We start from the raw sequence: 23243 nt of genomic DNA on the forward strand, positions 1-23243 counted from the left end.
TTAATAAAATGAGACACATGCAACACATTCACAGAGGAAGAGGACACAAAGGGAGGACACGCAGAGGCTGTGTTGAAGTCAGAAATCCAAATCTTTATTAAAAAACAGGCGGCGGTTACAAACAGGAAGACAAGCAGTCCATCAAACAGTCTACAGGGTCAAACATACAGAGAATTCAAACAGCAGTAAAAAATAACGACACTGAAAAACTTAAAGCAATGTGAGACGCAATAAAAGGAAGCAGCGCAGTATATTCACTGAATTATCATCAATTACAAAAGAGAAAAACGACGATTTCTAAGGATTATTTTCTTAAATGCAGTGAGAGTGTGGCTGGTAAAGATGGAAACATACAGAATGTAAACTGTGTGAGTTTGTGAACTTTGTTAGAAACAAATGAGGTAAAAAAAAACAAAACAGACAAAACACAGAAAGAGGCTCTCAGTATTCATTAATAATTAGAAAGAAACATTCTGGTCGTGGATTTTTACAGTCTTAGTTCCGCTCGCTGTCATCATTATAATCATCATGATCAATGGCGAGGTCCTGAGGTGGGCGGGGCTGTCTCTGGTGATGTCACCATGAAGGAACAGCATCTGGCACGTGTTGGTGAAACATCTCAGTACGCTGGTGTAGTTTCCTCTCCAGCTGTTTGACATGTGACACTTCAACATTAAGGGGAAGAAGAAGAAACAGTGTTATGTCAGGTGACCACATGGTTTCTAAAGTAACTGACAGGAAGTAACCAGGCCGTAAGAAATGGATGGCATGTGTTTAGAGTTACTGGAGTTGGGTAACTCTACTTACCAAAAGCAGCAGCACACAGATGAAGGATCAGATGCTGAATGTTGCAGGAACATGCTCATGTGTGGTGGTCATTCAGTGCTGCAGGTCAGAAAGTCCAAGACTGACATGCTGCCCATCTGAGAGTTTGAAAACACACATGCAAAGATTTATTTTGTGTTACAGTCAAAGTTGGATGTTCATTTTTGTCCTTTAAAAATGTTTGTGTATTTGAAAGCACTAACATTTAAGGATGACTTGGATCGTCTCCTTTAAAGGGGAGACAAGTGTATCCTCTGATCTACGTCACTTTACCTGGATGATGACTCCTCCCCCCTCACTCAGAAACACTCCTAATATAACCAAGCAAATAAATAATATTGAAGATTTACTTACATCATTACAAAAACATCAAAAACATCTCCCTTTGATTCTATTTCTCCATTCCTGCTGAACATCAGGCAACAAATATCTCAATAAATCACAGTAAAATGTAAAGCACATATTTTCTTTGTCTAACCTCTGCAGAGCCTCTGTCAAGAAAACACAACTGTAAGCATAAAACAAATATACATTTCATAACACGTCACTGGACAAACCTCGGTCAGTTGATTTCCTCTGTGCAGTGCAGACGAGCATCAGTCAGCAAGTGACTCTGCTGGTTCTTCTGAGGAAACACCACCGTCTCTCCACACCGTCACCATCTGTGAGCACAAACTGCTGCTCTGCTCTGCCAGCATGTAGGAATCACATATCACACACAGGGGTGAAGAAACATCAGAGCTCAACTTTGGATACTTTAGATCAAACAGATCAAAGCAGCTCTTAGTTTCAACAATCAGTGAGCAGACAAACAATGATACCAAACTGATTCTGTATGAATACAATATGGTATTTTCAATACAGCTGTCAAATTAATTTATTAAAACTAATACAGATATATGTATATTTTTTTGATAAATTAGTTTGCTAAATTATAAGAATATATATATATTTTTTTCATTTAACAATTGCAACTGAAAGAAATTAAATATTGAACAAAAATATATTGTCACATTCTGAGCATGCTCAGCACGCTGACAGACTTGAAGTTGCTACAGATTTTAAGAAGTGATAATTATAGGGAAGAAACTTCTCTTTTTCATCCGTTTAATCAAACATTTGATGCCTCAGCTGTCTCAGTCTATAGCGTTCTGCAACTACAACTAACCTGAGGCTTGGATTTGGCTGCAGGTGCCCCTGTACATCCTTCTCAGCAGCACACATGTGGGTACCATTTAATCCCACTTCTTCCTGAGCTTTGCTTCATCACAAGACCAAAGGTGGCGTCCCGTGTCACAGTCTTATCATCATCCAGAAGAAACATTTGGAGAAACATCATGGAGAAGAAACATTTACGCGCCTCCTGGTTTTGTTTTCTGATCCTGCAAAAAGACTGAGGACAACAAAGCCCAGAGAACACGAGATACACAACATCCAACATTCAGACTCAACAGCCTCCATAAATGAAGAGCACCAGGTTGGTTCAGTTATAGTAGCTATAAGCATACTTCACATTACTGGGTATGAATAATAATGAGGAGGCAAACTTTGAAGATGCAGAGCATGATGTCCCATCATCAGACTGTAAACAAACATCCACCAGGCTTCTTTGTTGCCAAAATTGATGATTCTCCCATCAGGGATCAGTAGCGTGTATTAACCTGTGGTATAAGCAGCAGTCACTGAAATATTACTGTTTCAGATAAGAAATCTAGCACATAAAAGCCAGGGTGGGAGGGATCTCTGCAAACTGACTTACCTTTGCAAGTGTGAAGCTCAACAAAAATCTGACTCTCCAGTCACAGACAAACAAAAACTCCAGCTGGGAAATAGAAAACGCTGTCTGGGTCCTGCTGGATGTTGCTGGGCAGAGTCCCACATTAGCAGAGTGCTTCTTGGTCCCACTGACCCATGTGGACAGCGACTGTGGAGAACTGTTCTGGAAAACAGAGAAGAGAATTAAAATAACAAAAAGCCAAACAGGATTTCCACAAAGACTCTCTTGGAATCAGCAATCAAAAAATCACTGGTTCATATTAAATATGAACAGGTTCCTTAAATGTACGCAGTTCAGATCTGATTTCATTTAATTTCCTTCACACAGCACATTCGTCCAGGCTGACAGGTAAACATAGAACTAATCTCAGGTAACATGACTCAGAGTAGAGATTCAGTAAGAAAGGTTGCAGGCTCTAATATTATTACCACACAATCCAAGGACACACCAACAGCTCAGATTTGTAGAACTATTTAAACAAATGTCTTCTGAATATTCAATTCATGTTCACAGTGGGAGGGTGGGGGGTGTCGTGGAATTTTTTAAATAAAGTCTGCAACACAGAAAGAGCTGAGATCAAGCTTTTTATTACTGCGCCAACACACATCAAACATCACAGTTCAGTCATGTCAGCGCTGCCACAGAGGTCGTGCTCCTCCTCCTTTATGCATTCCAAGGAAGAGGCAGGAAGTTACAAACTGATCACACCACACTTCACGTGTCTCGCTATGAAACCTAACGCATCAATGGTTAAGCTGTTTTGTGCCCTTGGCCTTATCAGCACCTGTAAAGGGAGTTGTTTTCTCAAACTGCTGACGCTGAAGTAAGTTCATCTAGTTTTAGAAACTTTCACTGAACAGTTTATCACAACTAAGCATATGCATAAGCACTTAAATACTTTACATGAGAATAACGCAAAAAATTCTATTAAAAAGGCTAGAGCCTGTCCCAGTAGTAGTAGAGCACACCTGGACAGGTCACCAGTCTGTCAGAGGACTAACACAGAGACAGACATCAGAGTAACAAATCTATTTAAAATTAATGTAAGTTTGCTGCAGCTGTATGTATGAACATGTGTTTCTGTGCTCACAGTCCACCTCTCAGGAACCTGCAGTTCACTTTTAGTCAACTTTAAACATACCTCACAAAAGGCTGATGTGGCTGGATCAGTAGTCTGATTTAAGTACGATACCTTTGGCCAGGGATTCATCTGGTGCATCGCTTCACTGCAGTCTTACGTATTTTCCCCACACCTGAATAAAAAATACTGATATATACAAATAACAGCTTCAGCTGATGCAGCCTGACTCAATCCTAAATGTTCAGCACACAGAGACACAGAGGTGCCGTTTAAAGTTTAGTGTTAACCTGAGTCACTGATCATTTGCAGTATTACAGAGTCTGGCAGTCTTTGCATGATGTCCACGTCACTGTACGTTTCTAGCTGACTCTCAGGTGTGACAGGTGTGCCAGCAGGAAAGAGTAACAATAACCTGCATCCTGAGGTTTGTCATGCAGGATTAAAGGAGCCAGGCTTTGTTCACACAGCTAGGATTGTATTTTACACTGACCCTGGGTCAGTATAAGAATCATACAGTTTAAACGAAGCACTGAAACTTGCACATATTTATTACAGATGCACTGAAGCTAATCGAGATATTTGCTGTCAGTCTGTGGCTGCGATTAAACACTTTACTGGAAACTTTATTAACTAGTAACTTCATCAGTCATGACAGAAGCTAATATTTCTGTGCTAACATCGTTTAACCAGTAACAGCTTTACTCCAATATAAGCTAACGTTTACACCGTAACTTTAAGCTAGCACCATAAAGACGGTAAAACACGTAATAACATCTACAAATGCATCTTAAAGCTGTTATATTAGCACTCGGTGTATTACTAACATAACCACATTAACATTACTGACACTCGCTGACTTCTAACAGTCATTCTATAAATGCTGTCCGTTTAAACGGTCTTACCTGTACACACTGCATATCCACCGGATTCCAGCCAGAGTGGATTCTGGAGTCTTCCACGCTCCTGTTAGTGATCCTCCATCTGGATGGATGAGAACAACCTTCTGAACAATCTAGCAGGAGATGGCCCATATCTATGGGACTGGTTTGTGCTGATAACGCCCATTGTATGGACTGATAACAGCCGAAGCGGGTGAATAAAGTCACCCAGTAGCTAGCTGTGCCATTACCCAGCATACACCACTCCCTCCGTAAATGCAATAAACGATACAAAAGTTTCGTTCTACCTGTTGGTCAGGTAGTTGTTTACATTATATAATTTATTGTGTTCTGTATACGTCACTACAATGTGATTTGGAAAATGTCTAAATATATAAATATACCGACAACAGGCACTTCAATCGGAGGACCCTTCACGTCAATTCCCGACGGAGGGGGGTACCCTGCGCGTCCATAAGTGAAGCAGAGGGAGCCTGACCATGCGTCACACGTTTGACGAGTTGGGAGTGAGAACGTGTTGTTAGTTCAGCACACTCAGTGTTGCATAAAGACATGCGAACATGCCATCATCCATTCTGGAGCCTACTTTTAAAAAGAGCGAGCTGTTTATTCTGGCTGAGTAGCAAACAGAACCAACCATGAAAACCTAAACTGGGAAAACACTCGGAAACCTTGAACACTGGGAATATGGAGACACAGGGGGTAGGTGAACAGACACTCTGACAAAGGACAGAGGAAAACAGAGACAATATATATAAGACAAGAAGTAACACAGACACCCTTTTCGGTGACAAAAATGAGAAAATATCCAGTGAAAGGCAGTTCTCTTGGAAAAACTGCCTTATTGATGTCAACGGTCAGAGAAAAATGTCTGATAGGAAGGCAACCGTAGCTCATACAACCATTTGTTGCAACCAAAGAATGCAGAAGAGCGTTTTGGTCAGCTAAGAACAGGAAATTGAAGCTACAGTTCTCAAAATTTGACATGAGAAGATTGGATAAATGTTGCCTGGTCTGATGAGTCTTGATTTCTGCTCTGACATGCAGATGGTCGGGTCAGAATTTGGCATAAATAGCATGAAAGGATGGATCCATGCTGCCTCATGTCAGCTGTGCAGACTAGTGGTGGTGGTGTCACTGTGGGGGGGAGGGGCGGTATTTTCTTGCTGAAACGTTACATAGTGTGTGTGTGTGTGTGTGTGTGTGTGTGTGTGTGTGAGAGAGAGAGCTTGAGAGAAGCTGAACTTTATTCAAAGTGATTTGAAACAAACTGCAGCAATAAGGGCAAACTAGTGCACAGTTATGTTTACGTGAGCGTTATTTTGTATGCATTTGTACAGTTCCATAACTGTGAGAATACATTGATAGCATTTAACTCTAGTAACAGGCCTTTGTACCAGTAAGCATGAAAAAGTAGGGAAAAGAACTAGTATGTAAGCACTGACTAGTACTGTAAAGTATATGTGTATATAGGGCAATCGTGGCTCAAGAGTTCGCAGTTCATCCTGTAATGGAAGGTTGCCAGATTGAGCCCCGCCTCCGACAGTCTCGGTCGTTGTGTCCTGGGGCAAGACACTTCACCCGTTGCCTACTGGTGGTGGTCAGAGGGCCTGGTGGCGCCAGTGTCCGGCAGCCTCGCCTCTGTCAGTGCGCCCCAGGGCAGCTGTGGCTACAATGTAGCTGCCATCACCAGCGTGTGAATGTGTGAATGACTGAATGTAGTGTAAAGCTCTTTGGGGTCCTTGGGGACTAAGTAAAGCGCTGTACAAATACAGGCCATTTACTGTGCGTGTGTTTATGCTCAAGTGTATGAATAAATTAGTCAGTTTTAAACAGTTGCAATTTAAACAGTAGAAGAGTGGCACTATATTTATATATTTATAAAGAATTTCAAACAACAATTAATTGATGCTCAAAGCAGGTTTATTTAATTAATATCCAGATTTCCAATTAGTTCCCAATTCATTCAGCAGCAAATCACATCACCAGTCACTTCAAGGCTATATGTATTATTGTAAGGTAGACCCTACAATAATACATACAGAGAACCCAACAATCATATGACCCCCTATGAGCAAGCACTTTGGCGACAGTGGGAAGGAAAAACTCCCTTTTTACAGGAAGAAACCTCCAGCAGAACCAGGCTCAGGTCGGGGCGGCCATCTGCTGCGACCGGTTGGGGTGAGAGACGGAAGACGTTTGTTGTAGGTCTGATTGAAGGACTGATGTGATGGTAAGTTGTCTGCTGCGCCGCTTTGAATATTGAGAGATTAGTTGATGGATTTCAAGCCAAATTGTGCCCAAGTTTAAGACCACATTCATTGGTTGTTTTTGTTGATGTTATTGTTTTGGGCTTTTTTTCCACAAGAATTTCTAGCTCCCCTAGAATTCTGGCCACCCAAACGATGATTGCTGCTGAGAGAGCACAAGGTTTTGTCCCCCTGTACTATTCATGTCCGTGCAGGGGGTTCTCCTTGAGAGGCCAGGGTCGAAAAAGGGATGCTTCAGAACCTCCGAGGGTGTTATGCGCTGATTTGCATCCAAGGCCAACATTTCTTTGATTAGCCTTACAAATAATGATTGGCCATTTTCCGGTCCTCGCCTAACCTTCAGCAGTTGTTCGAGGTCATCGAGACGCTTAAGTTTTATATATCGAGTTTCCTTGGATCGATAATCTGTCTCGTATTGAAATTGTTCTGGGGTCTTAAATGTCCAGCGCTGTTCGTTGTGGTTATCCTCGATGAAATAGCTGTCAGTGTACAAGCCAGACTCTAGAAGATGATCTGGTAGCTGACCCTGGGTTTCAATTATGAATTTCAAAACGTCATAATCGTCTTCCCCAGGATAGAGAGGCACCCCTGTAGCAAGCTCCACAGCTACCAGCCCCAGAGACCACATGTCAATTGCTTCATCATATGGAATGCCAAGCATAATCTCAGGTGCACAATAACCAATTGTCCCCACACAGTCACCAGGAATCACTGCAGAGGTGTTACATGCGATGCCAAAGTCTATAAGTTTGACTCTGACTTGAGACTCACTGCGGTTCACAACCATGATGTTGACAGGTTTGAGGTCAGCATGCACTATTCCCACAGAACCCAGGTGGAATAGAGCATTTGCGAGCTGATGCAAAATTGGCCTGATTTCTCTCATTGGGAGACCTTGGTTATTCCGGTCCCCTATGTAGTCTGACAGGCTTTGGTCGAGGAGTTCGAAATTCAAGCAAATGCGCTCTCCATCGAGGAAATAGCCGTTCCATTCGACAATGTTGCACCTGTCTGGATCCAAGCGTCTTAGCTGCTCCAGGATGAAAATTTCCAGTTTTGCCTGGAGCAGAATTTCAGGGTCACTCTTGTTGACTTTAATAGCAACAGTTTGGTTCTTTTTTGTATCGCGACATTTCGTTACAACACCAAAGCTTCCTTCTCCAAGGAAAGCCTCCACCATGTGGTGATCTCCCAAAATGGTCCCTTTAGATATTCCAAGCTCATCTGAGCCGAAAGATGGGTTGGCTGACATGGTGTAATGTGTCTGTTTGCGCTGTGGATTGGTGAGAAACAAAACTGAACTTGTTTTGGTTTCTCTCGTAAATTGCTCTCAAAACTTCTCGAAAGGGTTTTAGTTGCTGCAGGTCAACGTCCGTTAAGCATAAAGTAACAGGTGAGCGCTCCTATTTATGGATTTTGGGATCAAAGCAAAGTTATGACGTCAGAAAGGATCAAAGCAAAGTTACTACGTCACAAGCGATCAAAGCGATTCTCATATGTGCGCATGCGCACATATGAGAAGCGATCGAAGGTTTCTAATATGTGCGCATGCGCACACACGTGCTTGTTTGTGTAATATTGTTCACACTAAACTTGATCCTAATCAATTTAATATCAGTCAATCAAAGAAAATGTTAGTTTTGGAAAATTTTAAAATGACATAACTGACAGTTAAAACATTTTTTGTTCATGTATTTGTATTTGTATTGTCTTCGGGGGGTTTTTTGCATACCATGTCAAGCTTTTCTGTATATAGTCATGTCGTAGATTTCGGAACAAACAAGAAATTGAATTGGATTTTAATATTGCAGTGCTTGGGTTTCGGATTTGGTGCTTAAAACTTCTTGAAACTGTAACCGTATTTCATTCACCACAAATAACTATCTGATTGAATAGTTTTCTTATCAGATAGAGAAATAAAACGAGTCGCAAAGTCTAAAAGCAACATTTCTCTGCCTGGGCTGTACCTCTGCACGTTAGTCTGTTTCAATGTGTGACCCCCCACCCCCTCCCTGATCAGTCGGGGGTGAGGGCGCTAATGTGCCTGGAGGCCGTTTTAATGAGTGTTTGCTGGAAAACGAAAAATACAAGAAGGATTTGTACGTTTTCACAACGGGGGAGTTTGCGTAAGTACTAGTAAATAATTTTCTCGAGTGTGTACGTTACACATGTTATTTGTTTAAAATTGGTATTATTATTTTGCTAGCTAGCAAACTCACGGGATAAAGGATTGAAGTGCACTCAGTGCGATACAATACGGTGCCGCTATTCTAACAGTTAGTTATTGCAGGGTAACTTGTAGAATATGCTGTGAATTGAACCAAGATTACACAGCAGTAGCAGTAATACGAGTTACTTCCCTCAAGTGAAAGCGTTAAACGTTAGCCCGATGCTTAACTAGCCAACGTCAGGCTTTCTGATTGAAGGCTAAAAGCGACGTTGTCACCAAGTAAACAGAATATTGATGATATTTTTGTGTATCGCTGCAGCCTTTTCAAGTATTAACCTGGTGTCTTTGGGAACACCTTAGGGGGAAATGACGGTAATATGACTGAACCGTATGGGAACAAAGAATAGTCACTTTTTTGTGCTACCGAAGTTTCCTCGCTTTCATTCAAAATCTGTTTATCATTAAACAATTGAAACATAATGGCTTCAAGCTGACATTGAGGCCTGTGGGGCACTATCAGCCACTGAGACAGTAGACAAGTGACTATTTCACACTTTAAGGCTGCCTGTTTATTTAAGGGAGATGAACAGTACATTATAACTGTACATAATAATATCAATGATGATAGATTAAATAAATGGGTTTTTGAAAGACGCTTGTGCATTTTTAAAGTCTAAAGTGTTGAATTGATCTGAGTATGTCATCTGTTCAAAGCCTCTCCCAGTCAGTGCTGTTCTCTATGCCTGTCTTACTCTACATGATGTTATTAGCACAAACACTTTAAAGGTGATAATTAGGTCTACAACAATAACACAGACTGCAATGTAGTTAAGCGTCTTACAGTTAGTTTTGAATGAATGAACTTAAAAAACAACACAAGCAAAGATCCTTCTCCTCCTGTTTTTTTGTCACATAAGAAAGAAGCATCAATATCTGATGAGAAGACATTAATTTGGCCTTTCACGTGGTCTTACTCAGGTGATGCGAAGTGAAATATGCATCCTTTTTATGGTAATGTGCTGGAAAATGTTGAAAATGGACATTAAACGTGCTCACAAAGTGCTTGAATTTGACCCTGAAAGGTGTATGAAGCCAGAAAAAGTCACACTTGGAGTAAAAACCTCTCATAGCAAGTTAATCATATTCAATTGATTTGATGCTTTCAGCACAAAATTTAGCCACACAGTCAGGACAGCGTCTGATTTACCTTCATCGGTAAACCTGTTTATGCAGTACATAGTAACAGTGTGGCTGAGTCCTCTGGTTCAAATCAGTTCCAGTACATTTGGAGATGTAACGGTGTGTTCACACCGAACGCGATGGACCCTAAAAAAATGTCCCAAACGCCCCTAATTTGACGCGTGCACATTCGCACCTCTACGCGTGTCCAAGAAAAATCCATCGCGCCTCAAAATATCATATTTTCTCGCATGTGAACCGGAAATGTGGGAGGGATGTGGGAGGAAGTTGTGCCAGACCGGTATCTTTGCAAGATGGCAGCTGTCGAGCTAGCGCTTGAAGAGAGAGTCTCCTTTCTCTATGTACTGTGGAGAGCAGAGCAGCGGCGTAAAAGACGTCCTCGCTGTACCTGAGTCCATCATGTCCTCCAGAGGCGTGAGCAGTTTGGTGAGTTTCACCATTTGCTCCAGGACCTGCGCCTGGATGACGGCCGGTTCCAGCGATATCACCGTCTCTCACTCGGCCAGTTTGAGGACCTGCTTTCCCGCGTCGGTCCCAGAATCGCCCGCCTAGACACCAACTACAGACGCTCAATCCCACCTGCAGAGCGCCTGTCCATCTGCCTGAGGTTAGTAAAAGTGTTTAATACGGTAGTCCTTTATTGATACCTGTGCTAATATGCTAAACCATCCAGTTATACACTGCTAACATGGATGTGCTATGCTAACAGTGAATGCTCTCGGTGTTCACTGGTAAGGAGACGACTGTTTATAATATTTCTAGTGATACTCAGCTCTCATCAAGTCCTGATTTAATTCGATTTATGCCGTTATCAGTGTTTGCAATGATAGCATGGCTATGGTGTCACATCAATGTATGCGCTCGGTGTTTGCTGATATCAAACTGTAGCATTAGGACCACTGAGTTAACCTTTGTAGTGATACTCACTCCTTTTTATTTAGACCTGGTTTGATTCTGAGATAGTTGAATATTTGTATATAATCCCTGCAGCTGTCAGACTCTATAGCAGGGGTCACCAACCTTTTTTAAAACAGAGTTAGATAAAACTGAACAGTTTGGTTCATCTTGGTAAGCTGTCTTATCAGATTAAGGGCTACATGTCAACATACAACTCTTTATTTCTATTAATGTCTTACTTCATTCCTACCTGATTGACATGTTTAGGAATTATGAGTGATTGGCACACTGTAGTTGTAAAAGTTGCTACCAATCAAATTATGATATGTTAAAGTTAAAACAAAACAACTGTTTTAGATATGATCTAATATACATTTTGTGATTATCCTTATAATTACAAAATGTTTTATGTAAGATTTAAGTTTTGTGATTTAAATCTGACATCACAAAAGTATTTTGGAATTTGAATAATGTATTTTGTAACTGCAGTACACATAATACTGATTTTGAACAATTTTGTCCAGGTTCCTTGTCACCGGGGACTCCTTCACGACCAAGCGTTCAGTTTCAGAGTCGGTGTGTCAGATCACCCCCCAGACAGCGACGGCCATCTGGGACTGTCTAGTGGACGACTTCATGGCTGTGCCTTCACCTGGAGACTGGCGGTCCATCGCAGAGGGATTCCAGGAGCGCTGGAACTTTCCTCTGTGCTGTGCAGCTCTGGATGGGAAGCACGTCCAGACAAAGGCACCCCATATATCATATAGGAGACACACATTGATATACACTAAATATTTATTTCATTTATTTTTTGTGGTGCCCAAATTTATGCACCTGCTTGATTTTGTTTAAACAATTATTGCACACTTTCTGTAAATCCAGTAAACTTCTTTTCACTTCTCAAGTATCACTGTGTGTGTCTCCTATATGATATTTAACTGACATTTTTTATTGTAACAACCAACGATTTATACAGGAAAATAATGGCTTTTAACAATGTTGCCCAAACTTTTGCATCCCACTGTATTAGTATGTTTTGTCATTAGTATAATATGAAATAAATTCTACATGTGTCAAGTCGTGTGCCAACATTTGCTGTGTAGTAGAACTGAGACATTAGTCATTATAAACATTTATTTGAAATAATATTAAAATTCTCAAACAGAAAAACATTAAACATAAATATAAGTATTTACAGAGAGACAGGAATAAAAAGGACCAGCTGCTCTCCAGAGCAGGAACAAGGCTGAGGAGGAAATGCTCCATTGGAGACTGGTGTGGCCTCTTCAGGGACTCCAGGATGGCCAGCTCCAGCGCCGATGGACCGTCCTGGGACCCGTCCCTCATCTGCCTCGGAGTCGTCCTCTTCTGTGGGCCTGTAAAACAGCACAAAACACAAAGAAATGAGAAGACTGCTACTAGATTTTAATTTCAACATTGAAAAAACAAAAAAACAAAAACAGGATATAATCAGAAGCCTGTCATGCTTAACTTTTGAGAATAAAAGTAAATCTTTCTTTAAAAGAACTCTGTCCTGCTTAACTTAAAATTATATAAATTAATAGAAAACAATAGAACGAAAAATATTCTTGTAACAGTGCACATTTAGTGCATTTAGTGCAATTGGCTTCAGTTGAGGTATTATTTCAGCTTTTCTAATGCTAATCAGCTGCTCCTGTTTGTAAACCCGCTTGTTCCCATGATTACGCATCATAACTCATCATCATTATTCATCTATGTATTACTTTTATGTATTAGTGATCTATTTGTTGTAATCATCTATCCTTGCAGTTGTTTATTACACAAAATAAATTATATTATCACACTTCTGGCCACATAGCGCTGATATTCACTGCACATGCCCATATTAACCTTAACCAGAGGGTTTAAAAAACAAACCAGTGTTTACATACCATATCTGCTTCTGCCGTGGCCTGGTGGACAAGAAATTGGTTAAGGGTTCCCCGAGCTTTCACGCCCCTCATGTTCTTCATGTGCCCATTAGAAGCATGCCTATGGAAAAAGTGCGCCGGCACACAGTGCAGTGCGCTTTATAGGTGTTATGGTGACCTTTTCCAGCCAGGTGTTTCCCTTTTCCCATTCCTCCCTGTACTTTTGCAGCCTTTTTTTCTTTCTCTGAGCGAACAAACATTGCTGCTCTAATGCTGGGCTCACACTGTGCGATTTCTGGCCCATTTTGAGACGGTTTTTGAGTCGTGCGACCGATTTGGTGATCGGCCCGATTTTGGCCTTCATCGTGCATCGTGTAGTATACGTGGGGTAACGAGAAGCGATTAACACCTCGAGCAGCTCCCGATCATCAATCGCTCGTGAGCCGCTCACACTGCTCACGCGCAAACACGTAAACGTCGGTGAAAAAGACGGAGCAGCACGGCTGTGCAGCGTGTGATCTGGACACAAGCGATGGAGGCACAACTTGTAGAACTTTGGAAAGCTCATCCGAGCCTTTTCGATGTGGCATCACAAAATTATCACGACCACAACAACCGTGAAAATAGTTGGATCGACACTGCTGCTCAGTCACAGCTGCCTGATCATGTTTTTCATTAGCAATTTAGCAAAGTTGATGGTGGTGGTGTGTCTGTGTGAGTGAAAGACAGAGAGAGCGACAGATTTTCTGTTATAACCTTCATGTTATGGAGGCACAGTGTGAGCACTCGGGTCGCATCAGAGCATCGGGCGGTATAGTGTGAGACCTGCATCGTGACCTACCAACTTCTAACCCCTGCGAGTCAATCGTGCAGTTTGAGCAGGAGCTGAATAACGTGACTGAAAAAATCGCACAGTGTCTGCCCAGCTTTAGGTGTACTGTCGTCCGAGACTTGCACCGCAGTGTCGGCGTTTGTTTCCCTGTTGGCCATGCTTCTTGTTGTGGTCATCTGTTGTCTTCCGGTATTTTCTCCGCAAGCGACCTTTCCTCGACCAATGAGATGAGCGGTAATCTGAATTGTCATACTCGAATTGTCATAAGTGTGCTGTCAGCTCATTGGTCACAAAGCAGGAGAGGGGCTGGGAATTATGCTTTCAAACAAAGCGTTAATTCCATTAACATTTATAGACTACTTTTGATTCTCACTGTATTACGGGACAAAGTGCGTCCCTTATTAGCTCAATACGGGACGTGTACTTTTGTTTCTAAATACGGGACAATTCCATTTTTTAAGGGACGGTTGGTCACCCTAGTTAGAGGAGAGCCGATTTCTATTTCATCTCACTCAATCTAGGTGGGAATTTTGACCCCACGTCTCAATTTAATTACAGAGCACATTGAATGTCTGGATGAGACTTTAGTAATGAATTCAGGACTGTGTGTGTGTGTGTGAGATACACAATTGGGGCTGCAGAGATTGGAATAGTTTACCTTCATTTTAAATATCACTGCCCTGTGCACATTGTCGGCTTTAAAATTCAAACTTAAAGAGTTTGTAAGTAAACTGGCTGAGATGAGACAGACGATGCACCGGGTCCTCGTCTGAGTGCTGGCTTTCAGTTGTGCTGTCTCTCTTGCCCAGCCATGCACACACAGACACTGTGCTACACTTACACAGTGAGACAGATGCTCACAGAGACGTCCAGATACATTTTTTCCTTGCTGGAGGTCATCTTGTGTTTTTTGGCCCACTGTAGCCTCACACCGAGCTCCTGCTGTTTTTTGAACACTTTAACAGCTAACAACTTTTAGCTTCCTGTTGAACACACTTAAGTGGTCACTCACTTCCTGAGCCCTGGGCAATAAGAGACGTTTTGTGTTTTAAAATTTATTGATATGTTTGATCCTTTCTGAGCTGCGTTAATGAAGCAGTCATTAGAGCACCATGTCCGCTATAATAGTTCTGTAGTTTGATGCTTGAGTCGTTGCAGACTTGTTGAAACTCCCTCACCCGTCAAAGCAGCGTCTTTGTTATTCGAGTCCAGCAGATGGCAGTGTTTCACTGTCTGACGGCTGTCTGAAGCTTCAGCTGGATTATTCGTTTAAATGAGATCGTTTTATAAAACTTACAACAACAGGCCTGAACCTGCTTAGCTCCAAAGAGCTGGCTAAACGATGGGGCATGTTCAGAATCTTCCTGAAGTTTAACAATTTCCCAAAAAGCTACACAAAGTGAATTTCCATATAAGACAAGAAGGAAAGAACAGGGTGTGACGTGGAAGGGGCACTCTGGCAAACAAATTACTGCTTTTATTAAGTTACAAAACTCGCAGTCTTGTTCACGAGTGATCGGAGAAGGGAACAGGAGATCGACAGATGGATCGGTGCTGCGGCTGCAGACTCTTTACCAGTCCCTCTTTACCAGTCGATTTACGTCCTTACCCTCTGTCACAACGGGACTGAACGGACTCACGCGTAGGCTCTGAGTAGGGAACAATAAAGGTTTTTTTATTTACAGAAGCACCAGGTGATCTATTTACACAGTGGGGAAAAGACGTGTTCCGGGAATCCACACACGAACAGGAGGGGGGAAAGACACTTGCAGTCCACACACGCTCCAAAGTCCTCACTCCATCCACGCTCCACGCTCCTCTTCACACTCCACAAGAAGCACAAAAGCTCGCTCCAATCCTCACACACTTGATCGCTCAGGTAACACAGGGGCAGGTCCAGGGAAATCTATTCACAGAGATGCAAAAGGTTACTGTAAGAAGAGGGCAAGGGCATGAGCCCACAGATGAGCTCCGCCCAGGCAGTGAGAGAAGGAGGGAGGGAGAGAGCGGGGACAAAATCAAAACAAAGAAACACATGTAGCCACACTGAGGCGACCGGGTAGACACAGGGACCCTGACACCCTCGCCTTTTTCAGAAATGTCATGTATGAAAATCTATAATAACTCCAGTTATACGGATATCAATATCCTCATAAGTGAGGATATTGATAAAACTGATTTGAACTTTTACTGATTTCTGTTTAGATATAAATTGATTCAAAGTGGTCAGATATGCAGATTCTGACCTTTCCTCTGGCAAATATATAAACTCACTGAAAACAGTTTGACTTTTCAGAGAGTTTCCTGTCTATCTGTATTTTTACTTTAATAGTTAAGCACGATTAACATTTAGGAAACAAAAATAAACAAGTTAATAAATGAAATGAAATAATACTGATTTATATATTCACTCTGTTTACTTTTTCGATATAGAAATACAATGAAGACTTCCATTTTCCTGCTGGTGGCGCTCTCTGGCACTGTGCTCTGCATGACTAACGGACGTGTTCAGAAATTCGAAAACCAGCATATCATCAACATGATCCCACAAGGGGGATGTGATGATCTGATAGCAAACAGAGATAATAATGGTAACTGTAAGCGCAAGAATACCTTTATCATTGGTGACTTTAATCAAGTTAGAACAATTTGTGATCCAAGCAATTGTATCAATGCAAATAGAAATCTTTATAAAAGCCCCACAGACGTGCACATTCTGTATTGTAAACTGCTGGGACAAACAACCGATACCCATTGTACATCCAGATACAGATGAAAAGGCGTATTGTAATTGCATGTGATAAATCAATCATTTCCTTCAGCCTGTGCACTTTGAATGTTGCTCTTGAGTTGAGAGATGCTGTGAGCTTGCTGCCATCTTTAAACATCACTTCATGATGCTGGTTTAGATGCTTTATAAGACTTTGTTACGTTTCTTAAACAGTGATGAAAATAATAAAGAGGAAATATGAGAGAAGTGATTTTCAGTGAATGTTGAAAAAATACCACAATAACAAAAATGATGGCAACACTGCTACACTTTGCTTTCTTAGCTTGCATATTGTACATTTTCACAGTTGTTTCTGATTGGCTCCATCTTCTCTCGTTGTCACAGCTGTTGCTCAACTTTCAGCACTCATTAAATTAAAAAAACAACAAACAAAAAAACCAAGCTGCTGCTGGTAAGGTTGGCATTCTTGCAAGACTCAGTAACACAAAACAAATAAAAAAAATGCACATCCCATGTTTATCCCATGTTATTCCAGGCTGAGTTTATGCATTTATGCTTATTTGTTTATAAAATATTATAAGCTGGTCTGAGGTCATTTGTTACTAAAGAAAAACAAACAAACACTGTGTCATTATTTAATCCACTAAAACTAAGACACAATGCAGAAGCAGTGTGTGAAAACTAAGTGCACCTTCACTGGTGTAGCATCTGCCTTAGAAACAATGAACTCAAATGAAACAGTTTAATCATCTCTATGTGCTAAAGGCTCATTTTAATGCAGCATTAATCACGTTGCTTTAACAGTGCTGCATTTTAATAATGTTTATCACGTTCTTTGTAGATTTTAATTATCACCATCGTCGCTGTGATAACATGTCTGGTTGGAGCAGGCGGCACTCAGGGATCATGTTGTGTGGAAGAAGAGTCATGTGATTGTTTTTTAAAGCTTTTTTTATATGAGTGCACAGAGTGTGAAACAGAAAGATAGGATTGACAGAGAAAGCTGATCATGTCTGTTGTGACACCTGCAATCTCTGACTAGAGTTTTAGGTTTTGTCAGGCAGCTAACACAAAGAAAGCCTGGCTTCATTGTACAAATACAACTTACATATACAACACATGACATATTACACAGAGTCATTATTTATTCAACAAAAACTAAGCCAGATGCAGTTTTTGGATTTTATTTCAAAATGTTCTTATTCTGATTGTTTACTTAATATATTTAGACACATTTGGTTTATTTCTATAAAAATGATATTTTACACAAAACTTCAAATAGCTGCCTGCAAACATGGCTCTTTATTGTAAAGCCAGGTATGAACAACAACCTGCAGCTGCATGCTGTTGTGGTCATTGGTGTCACATTAGGTTCTGAACCACAAACAGAGAAGTTTCTTAGAACTGCTGGGCTAGTAGTGATGGGATTTCCGGCTCTTTTTAGAGATCCGGCTCTTTCGGCTCCCAACCGGCTCTTCAGGTTGTTTTGTTGCTTTAATTAATTTATTATTAACAATAATATAAAATTATGCACAAAAGGAATTACTAACGTAAAAAAGTGGTTTTATTTGTATATGTTTATATATAAATATATGCAGTGGCCCCTAGAGACAAAACACGTACAAACTCCAAAACACATTTCTAGCATGAACTGAACTTCCAAAGCAGAGCTACTAGATCACTTAAATTACACAATTGAAAGCATGTGTGTATTGTTTGTGTATTTATACACAGGCACTCATATATATTCAAATAATTTAAAAAAAAAGTTCATCTACCTGTTACTATCACACACCAAATCCGGTTGTTGGTACTTGCTGGCTTGTGTAGCCATTAGGTAACAAAAGCTCAACACTGCGCCCAGCATCCTGGAGCACTTCTGTTGTCTTTTGTACGTGACTTGAAGTTTGTATGTGCTTTGTCTGTAGGGACCACTGTAAATATACTTTTATTTATTCACTCCACATAAAATGTAGTAAATAAATCATGTAATACAAAAATCAACTATTCACATTTCAACTTTGAACTATTTAAATTTTCAGCTTTTTCCTTTTACAAATTTAAAGTGAAAACAACACAAAACACTGCAAACCACAACCCAATTAAATATAAATTAAAATATGAAAACATAAAGAACGGTGGCCAAACGGAAGAAGACAGTCTATATTCTTAGCAGCATGCACAGCATGGTTCAGACTGATAACACTACCAAAAGGAAGCCAAACACTGTCACCCTTTACAACAAAACAAAGTGTGGCGTGGATGTGATGGACCAGATGGTTCGGGAGTACACTGTCCGCAGAGGAACACGGCGCTGGCCAGTTGCCGTGTTTTATAACATGATTGACATGGCAGCACTGAATGCACATGTGCTGTATCAAGCATGCACCGGGACGAAGGAAATACGGGTGGACTTCCTGGTGGCGCTTGCAACAGAGTTGGCTCGCTCTCATGTAGCTGCGAAGAAGGCAAGAAAAGAACAGTTGCTTCAGACACAACCCTCCACAACGAGCCCTGGAAAAAGAGCCACGTGTCAGGTCAAACACAAATGCAAGAACAATCATGCCACTGTGCGATGTGTTCACTGCTACAGATACACATGTGGTAAATGCAGACTACAGATACCATGGCAGTGCCAGGATTGTGAGTGATTGCTGAAAATGTTGAAATGTACTCACTCACTTTTTATTATTATTTGTACATATGTGTACAAATGGTTGGTTTTTTGTACTGTTTTTATCAATAAATGTCAGCAACAAAGGACCTACACCCATGTGTGTTGATTTCTCCCTAAGATGGCAAACTGAAACACTCCACTCCCCCAACCCCTCAATCACTCACCCCCACTCCCCTCCCTCCAGAATTCCTAGTTAACAACCTAATATACATATGAATGACTAGCCAATTTAGCTTCCACTTCCAGCATTTGACTGCTCTCCGGCTTTTAAAGGTAGAACGGTAGAAGCCTGGCAATCCCAGTGATATGGCATGATGACAGTGTTTACAATTTTGGCAGGAGAACAAAAGATAAATATTATAAAATACAAGACATGAAAATCTCAGGGGTCAGGGGTCGGGGGCCCAAGAAGTCTGACCCGCAGATTCCAGGTCTGACTTCGAGTACATAAAATATCATCTTTCTTGTGGGGAAGGAGCCTGAGTTAGAGCAGGAAGTTACACCATATTGATATTGTTGGGGTAGCCTCAATGCCAGTGTTGGACTCTCCAGTTTCCTTGAAGGAGGTTTGACTTTGTGCCATCGTTGGCTGGACTCTGTGCTCATTGATATCCCAGTATCAGTGAGTTAAGACACCATGCATTTATTTTCTGTGTGGCACACAACAAGAAAACAAGCCAAGAGAGAACACATCAGCCTCCAATGACAGTTTATTAAAAGGTTTATTGGAGGTTATTTGTTGTGTTATTGAACCTGTGTGCTAATGAAAGAGTGTCCTTAATAAACGTACTCCATAAGGAAGTGTGTTCACAAGTGCACAGAACACATTAGGGCACAGGTCAATGATCGATTTTACAATTGTATTGTCAGATCGATGGACACTTTCGGATACTTGGATATTCAGGTGATTAGAGGAGCAGAGATGATCAGCTGATCAGGATTTGGTGGTGTGTTGGATCAGGTGGTGGAGAGATACAGGACAGGCCTGACATACACAAACGTATAGTGAAGGTGCAGAGGCTCAGATCTGTGACATCGTTAAGTCCCAGCTCAGTGTCCATATTTGCTGTATCATCCATGTGCTCTCTGGCAAACTTCAGACGGGCCTGGACATGCACTGGCTTCAGCAGCGGAACACGTCTGGCACTACGGGATTTGATTCCCTGCCGTTGTAGTGTGTTACTGATGGTGACCTTTGTTACTTTGGTCCCAGCTCTCTGCAGGTCATTCACCAGGTCCCCCCGTGTGGTTCTGGGATCTTTGCTCACCGTTCTCATGATCATTTTGACCCCACGGGATGAGATCTTGCGTGGAGCCCCAGATCGTGGGAGATTATCAGTGGTCTTGTATGTCTTCCATTTTCTGATGATTGCTCCCACAGTTGATTTTTTCACACCAAGCTGCTTCCTATTGTAGATTCACTCTTCCCAGTCTGGTGCAGGTCTACAATACTTTTCCTGGTGTCCTTCGAAAGCTCTTTGGTCTTGGCCATGGCGGAGTTTGGAGTCTGACTGTTTGAGGCTGTGGACAGGTATCTTTTATACAGATGATGAGTTCAAACAGGTGCCATTCATACAGGTAACGAGTGGGGGACAGAAAAGCGTCTTACAGAAGACGTTACAGGTCTGTGAGAGCCAGAGATTTTCCATGTTTGAGGTGACCAAATACTTATTTTCCACCCTGATTTACGAAGAAATTCTTTACAAATCCTACCATGTGAATTCATGGATTTTTTTTTCACATTCTGTCTCTCACAGTTGAAGTGTACCTCTGGTGCAAATTACTGACCTCTGTCATCATTTTAAGTGGGGGAACTTGCACAATCGGTGGCTGACTAAATACTTTTTTGCCCCACTGTATGAATGACAGGAAGTGTCCAGTGTCACGTACCGATATTAATGACAACAATGATGGGTCAAAGCAACATATGATGAACATTTATTACGATATCCTGATAAATGTAATGCAGCGGGATAACTTCTACAGTTATTATGTTAGTGATGATGCCTCTTTGCTTTTCATTTATTCACAGCTTTGTGGCGTACGATGGAGTGTCAGGGCCACATTAAGATGATAACCTGCCACGGCTGCAGTACCCTCTACAACACGGCTTGTGTCGATGATTTAGTGAAGCAAACTGATCGGCTGTCTCATTGTGTCTTTTGTGTGTTTGGTTTTGTGTTTTCATTGAATTGAAAGCCCTCTTTAATGCACGAGGGTGTGACCATCCACATTCTCTCATCTGTCCAGTGTCAGCCATTCATTTTGTGCAAATGGTCAAGTCTTCCAAGTGTGCGTGCTTTTCCTTCTGACCAGATGCAGCTTTTTGCACCATAACTTTATTGTCCTGATACTGATCCCCACACTGTGTATGTGCACTAAAACAGCAATCATTTCACTGCTCAGGTTACAAAATGTCATAAGATGCTGCATGGCCGTACAAGATAGACTTTGGTTAGCAACAACTCTCTGAGGCCTCAACTGTGAAGCAGAACGCTGTCTTATCCGGCTAACTTCAAGAGCCAAGTTATCCTTTGAACCTAATCTGCTCCAAAGCAATTTATGTTCCAAATGTGAGATCACCAGGTACAAAATCACCACCTACTAACCAGTAAGACCAAAAAAAGAACAAAATAAATAAAATCCCCGATCCTGGAAGGTCCCTCAGAGCGCTGTGTGCAGAGAGTAGGAGGGTGTAATATTTTTCAGCAGAGTCTGACGTCTTTGTCTTTCCATGATTAGCAACGATAATGAACATAGATTCTCTACAACTTTACTGTTTTGGAAGTATTAATATATGATCCTAAAGCAGGACACCTGCACTGTAATTAATGACCTCACATCACATGTTTAAATTATGCTTTTACATTTAACCTTTTAATCAGACCAACAAAAAGCTCATACTCAATTTTAGCAGCAGTCATTGTGACACTGATGATAAAACTTGTGTAAAATTGCAAAACTGTAAAAAGAAATTAAAAAAAAAAAAAGCATTTTTGTAGCTCAATGTTGAAATTACAGTTAACTTCACTGGTTGGCTGTTTCACCTGTAACACTTCAAAATAACATGCTAAGGTTTAATAGGTTGTAAGGAATATACTCTGAGCCCTGAGCAGTGTTGTGCTAATAAGAGACGTTTTGTGTGTGCAGTGAACCAGTAAGTTTCGTATTTCATAATTTATTGAGTTTCTATTATCCTTTCTGACCTGCGTTAATGAAGCAGTCATTAGAGCACCATGTCCGCTATAATAGTTCTGTAGTTTGATGCTTGAGTCGTTGCAGACTTGTTGAAACTCCCTCACCCGTCAAAGCAGCGTCTTTGTTATTCGAGTCCAGCAGATGGCAGTGTTTCACCGTCTGACGGCTGTCTGAAGCTTCAGCTGGATTATCCGTTTGCTATGTTTGCCATGTTACAGTGGGGAGGAAAAACTCCCTTTTAACAGGAATATCTAGACATGAGTGATTACTGCAGTGGGGCACTATCTGTGCTATCTATAAGAAATGTTAGCAACAATAAAACTCTGAGGATCAGGGCTCCATTTCACTCCAGTGTTCAGTGGCATTTTAAAAGAGTGAATACCGACGCTGAATGTCTTTGTAAAGCAAAAGCACTTTGTTAGCCTTTACAGAGCAAAGCTATGGATCAATGTGCAGTGAAGAAAAAAAATCGAGGTGGCCAGTCTGTCCTTTCCTAACCAATCACAGAGCTCCTTACATTGCACCATGTGGCTAATTTGCGTTTTACTGATATTGCTGGGCTGCTGTCAATCATTTTGTCTTTATATTACAACAGAGCATTGACCTTTAACCTGTTTAATTCATACTGAGTATTTAAAAAAAATGTATTGTCATAATAAATTCTGCCTCACTGAAACACCATTTTGCATTAGCCTCTATCACCTGACTTGTCACTGATGATATCACTGCATGAGCAGGCGAGCGGTAGCGGCGGGGGGGTGTAGGTGAAGCTTGTGAAGAACAAAATTCTGTAC

General features: G+C 41.2%; 1 protein-coding gene and 1 long non-coding RNA gene across 5 annotated transcripts; both read right to left on the reverse strand.

Moving 5' to 3' along the window:
- Positions 1–924: 924 nt before the first annotated feature.
- On the reverse strand, positions 925–4808 carry LOC146672832 (uncharacterized). 4 transcript variants are annotated; one of them, XR_014908520.1, is made up of 6 exons: positions 4586–4808; positions 3795–3869; positions 2585–2764; positions 1994–2486; positions 1383–1513; positions 925–1136 (listed from the first exon to the last, which is right to left on the reverse strand). It is a non-coding gene; the product is annotated as an uncharacterized LOC146672832 (long non-coding RNA). The 4 variants fall into 4 exon arrangements; XR_014908521.1 differs by lacking the exons at positions 2585–2764; positions 3795–3869; positions 4586–4808 and having other exon boundaries at positions 1383–1503; positions 1994–2574; XR_014908522.1 differs by lacking the exons at positions 2585–2764; positions 3795–3869; positions 4586–4808 and having other exon boundaries at positions 1383–1508; positions 1994–2574.
- Positions 4809–6964: 2156 nt separating this feature from the next.
- Positions 6965–8104, reverse strand: LOC146672833 (homeodomain-interacting protein kinase 2-like). The gene has a single exon (XM_085400905.1). The coding sequence runs from the start codon at positions 8102–8104 to the stop codon at positions 6965–6967; it is 1140 nt and encodes a 379-aa protein (XP_085257031.1).
- Between the last annotated feature and the right edge of the window lie 15139 nt (positions 8105–23243).

This window comes from Rhamphochromis longiceps, linkage group LG3, assembly GCF_057381845.1.
Source record: "Rhamphochromis longiceps isolate RC_006_pf linkage group LG3, R_longiceps_female_GT1.1, whole genome shotgun sequence".
Lineage (NCBI taxonomy): Eukaryota > Metazoa > Chordata > Actinopteri > Cichliformes > Cichlidae > Rhamphochromis > Rhamphochromis longiceps.

Coding starts and splice junctions, on each gene's coding strand:
- LOC146672833 (XM_085400905.1), bottom strand. CDS start 8,104: ATGTCAGCCAACCCATCTTTCGGCTCAGATGAGCTTGGAATATCTAAA.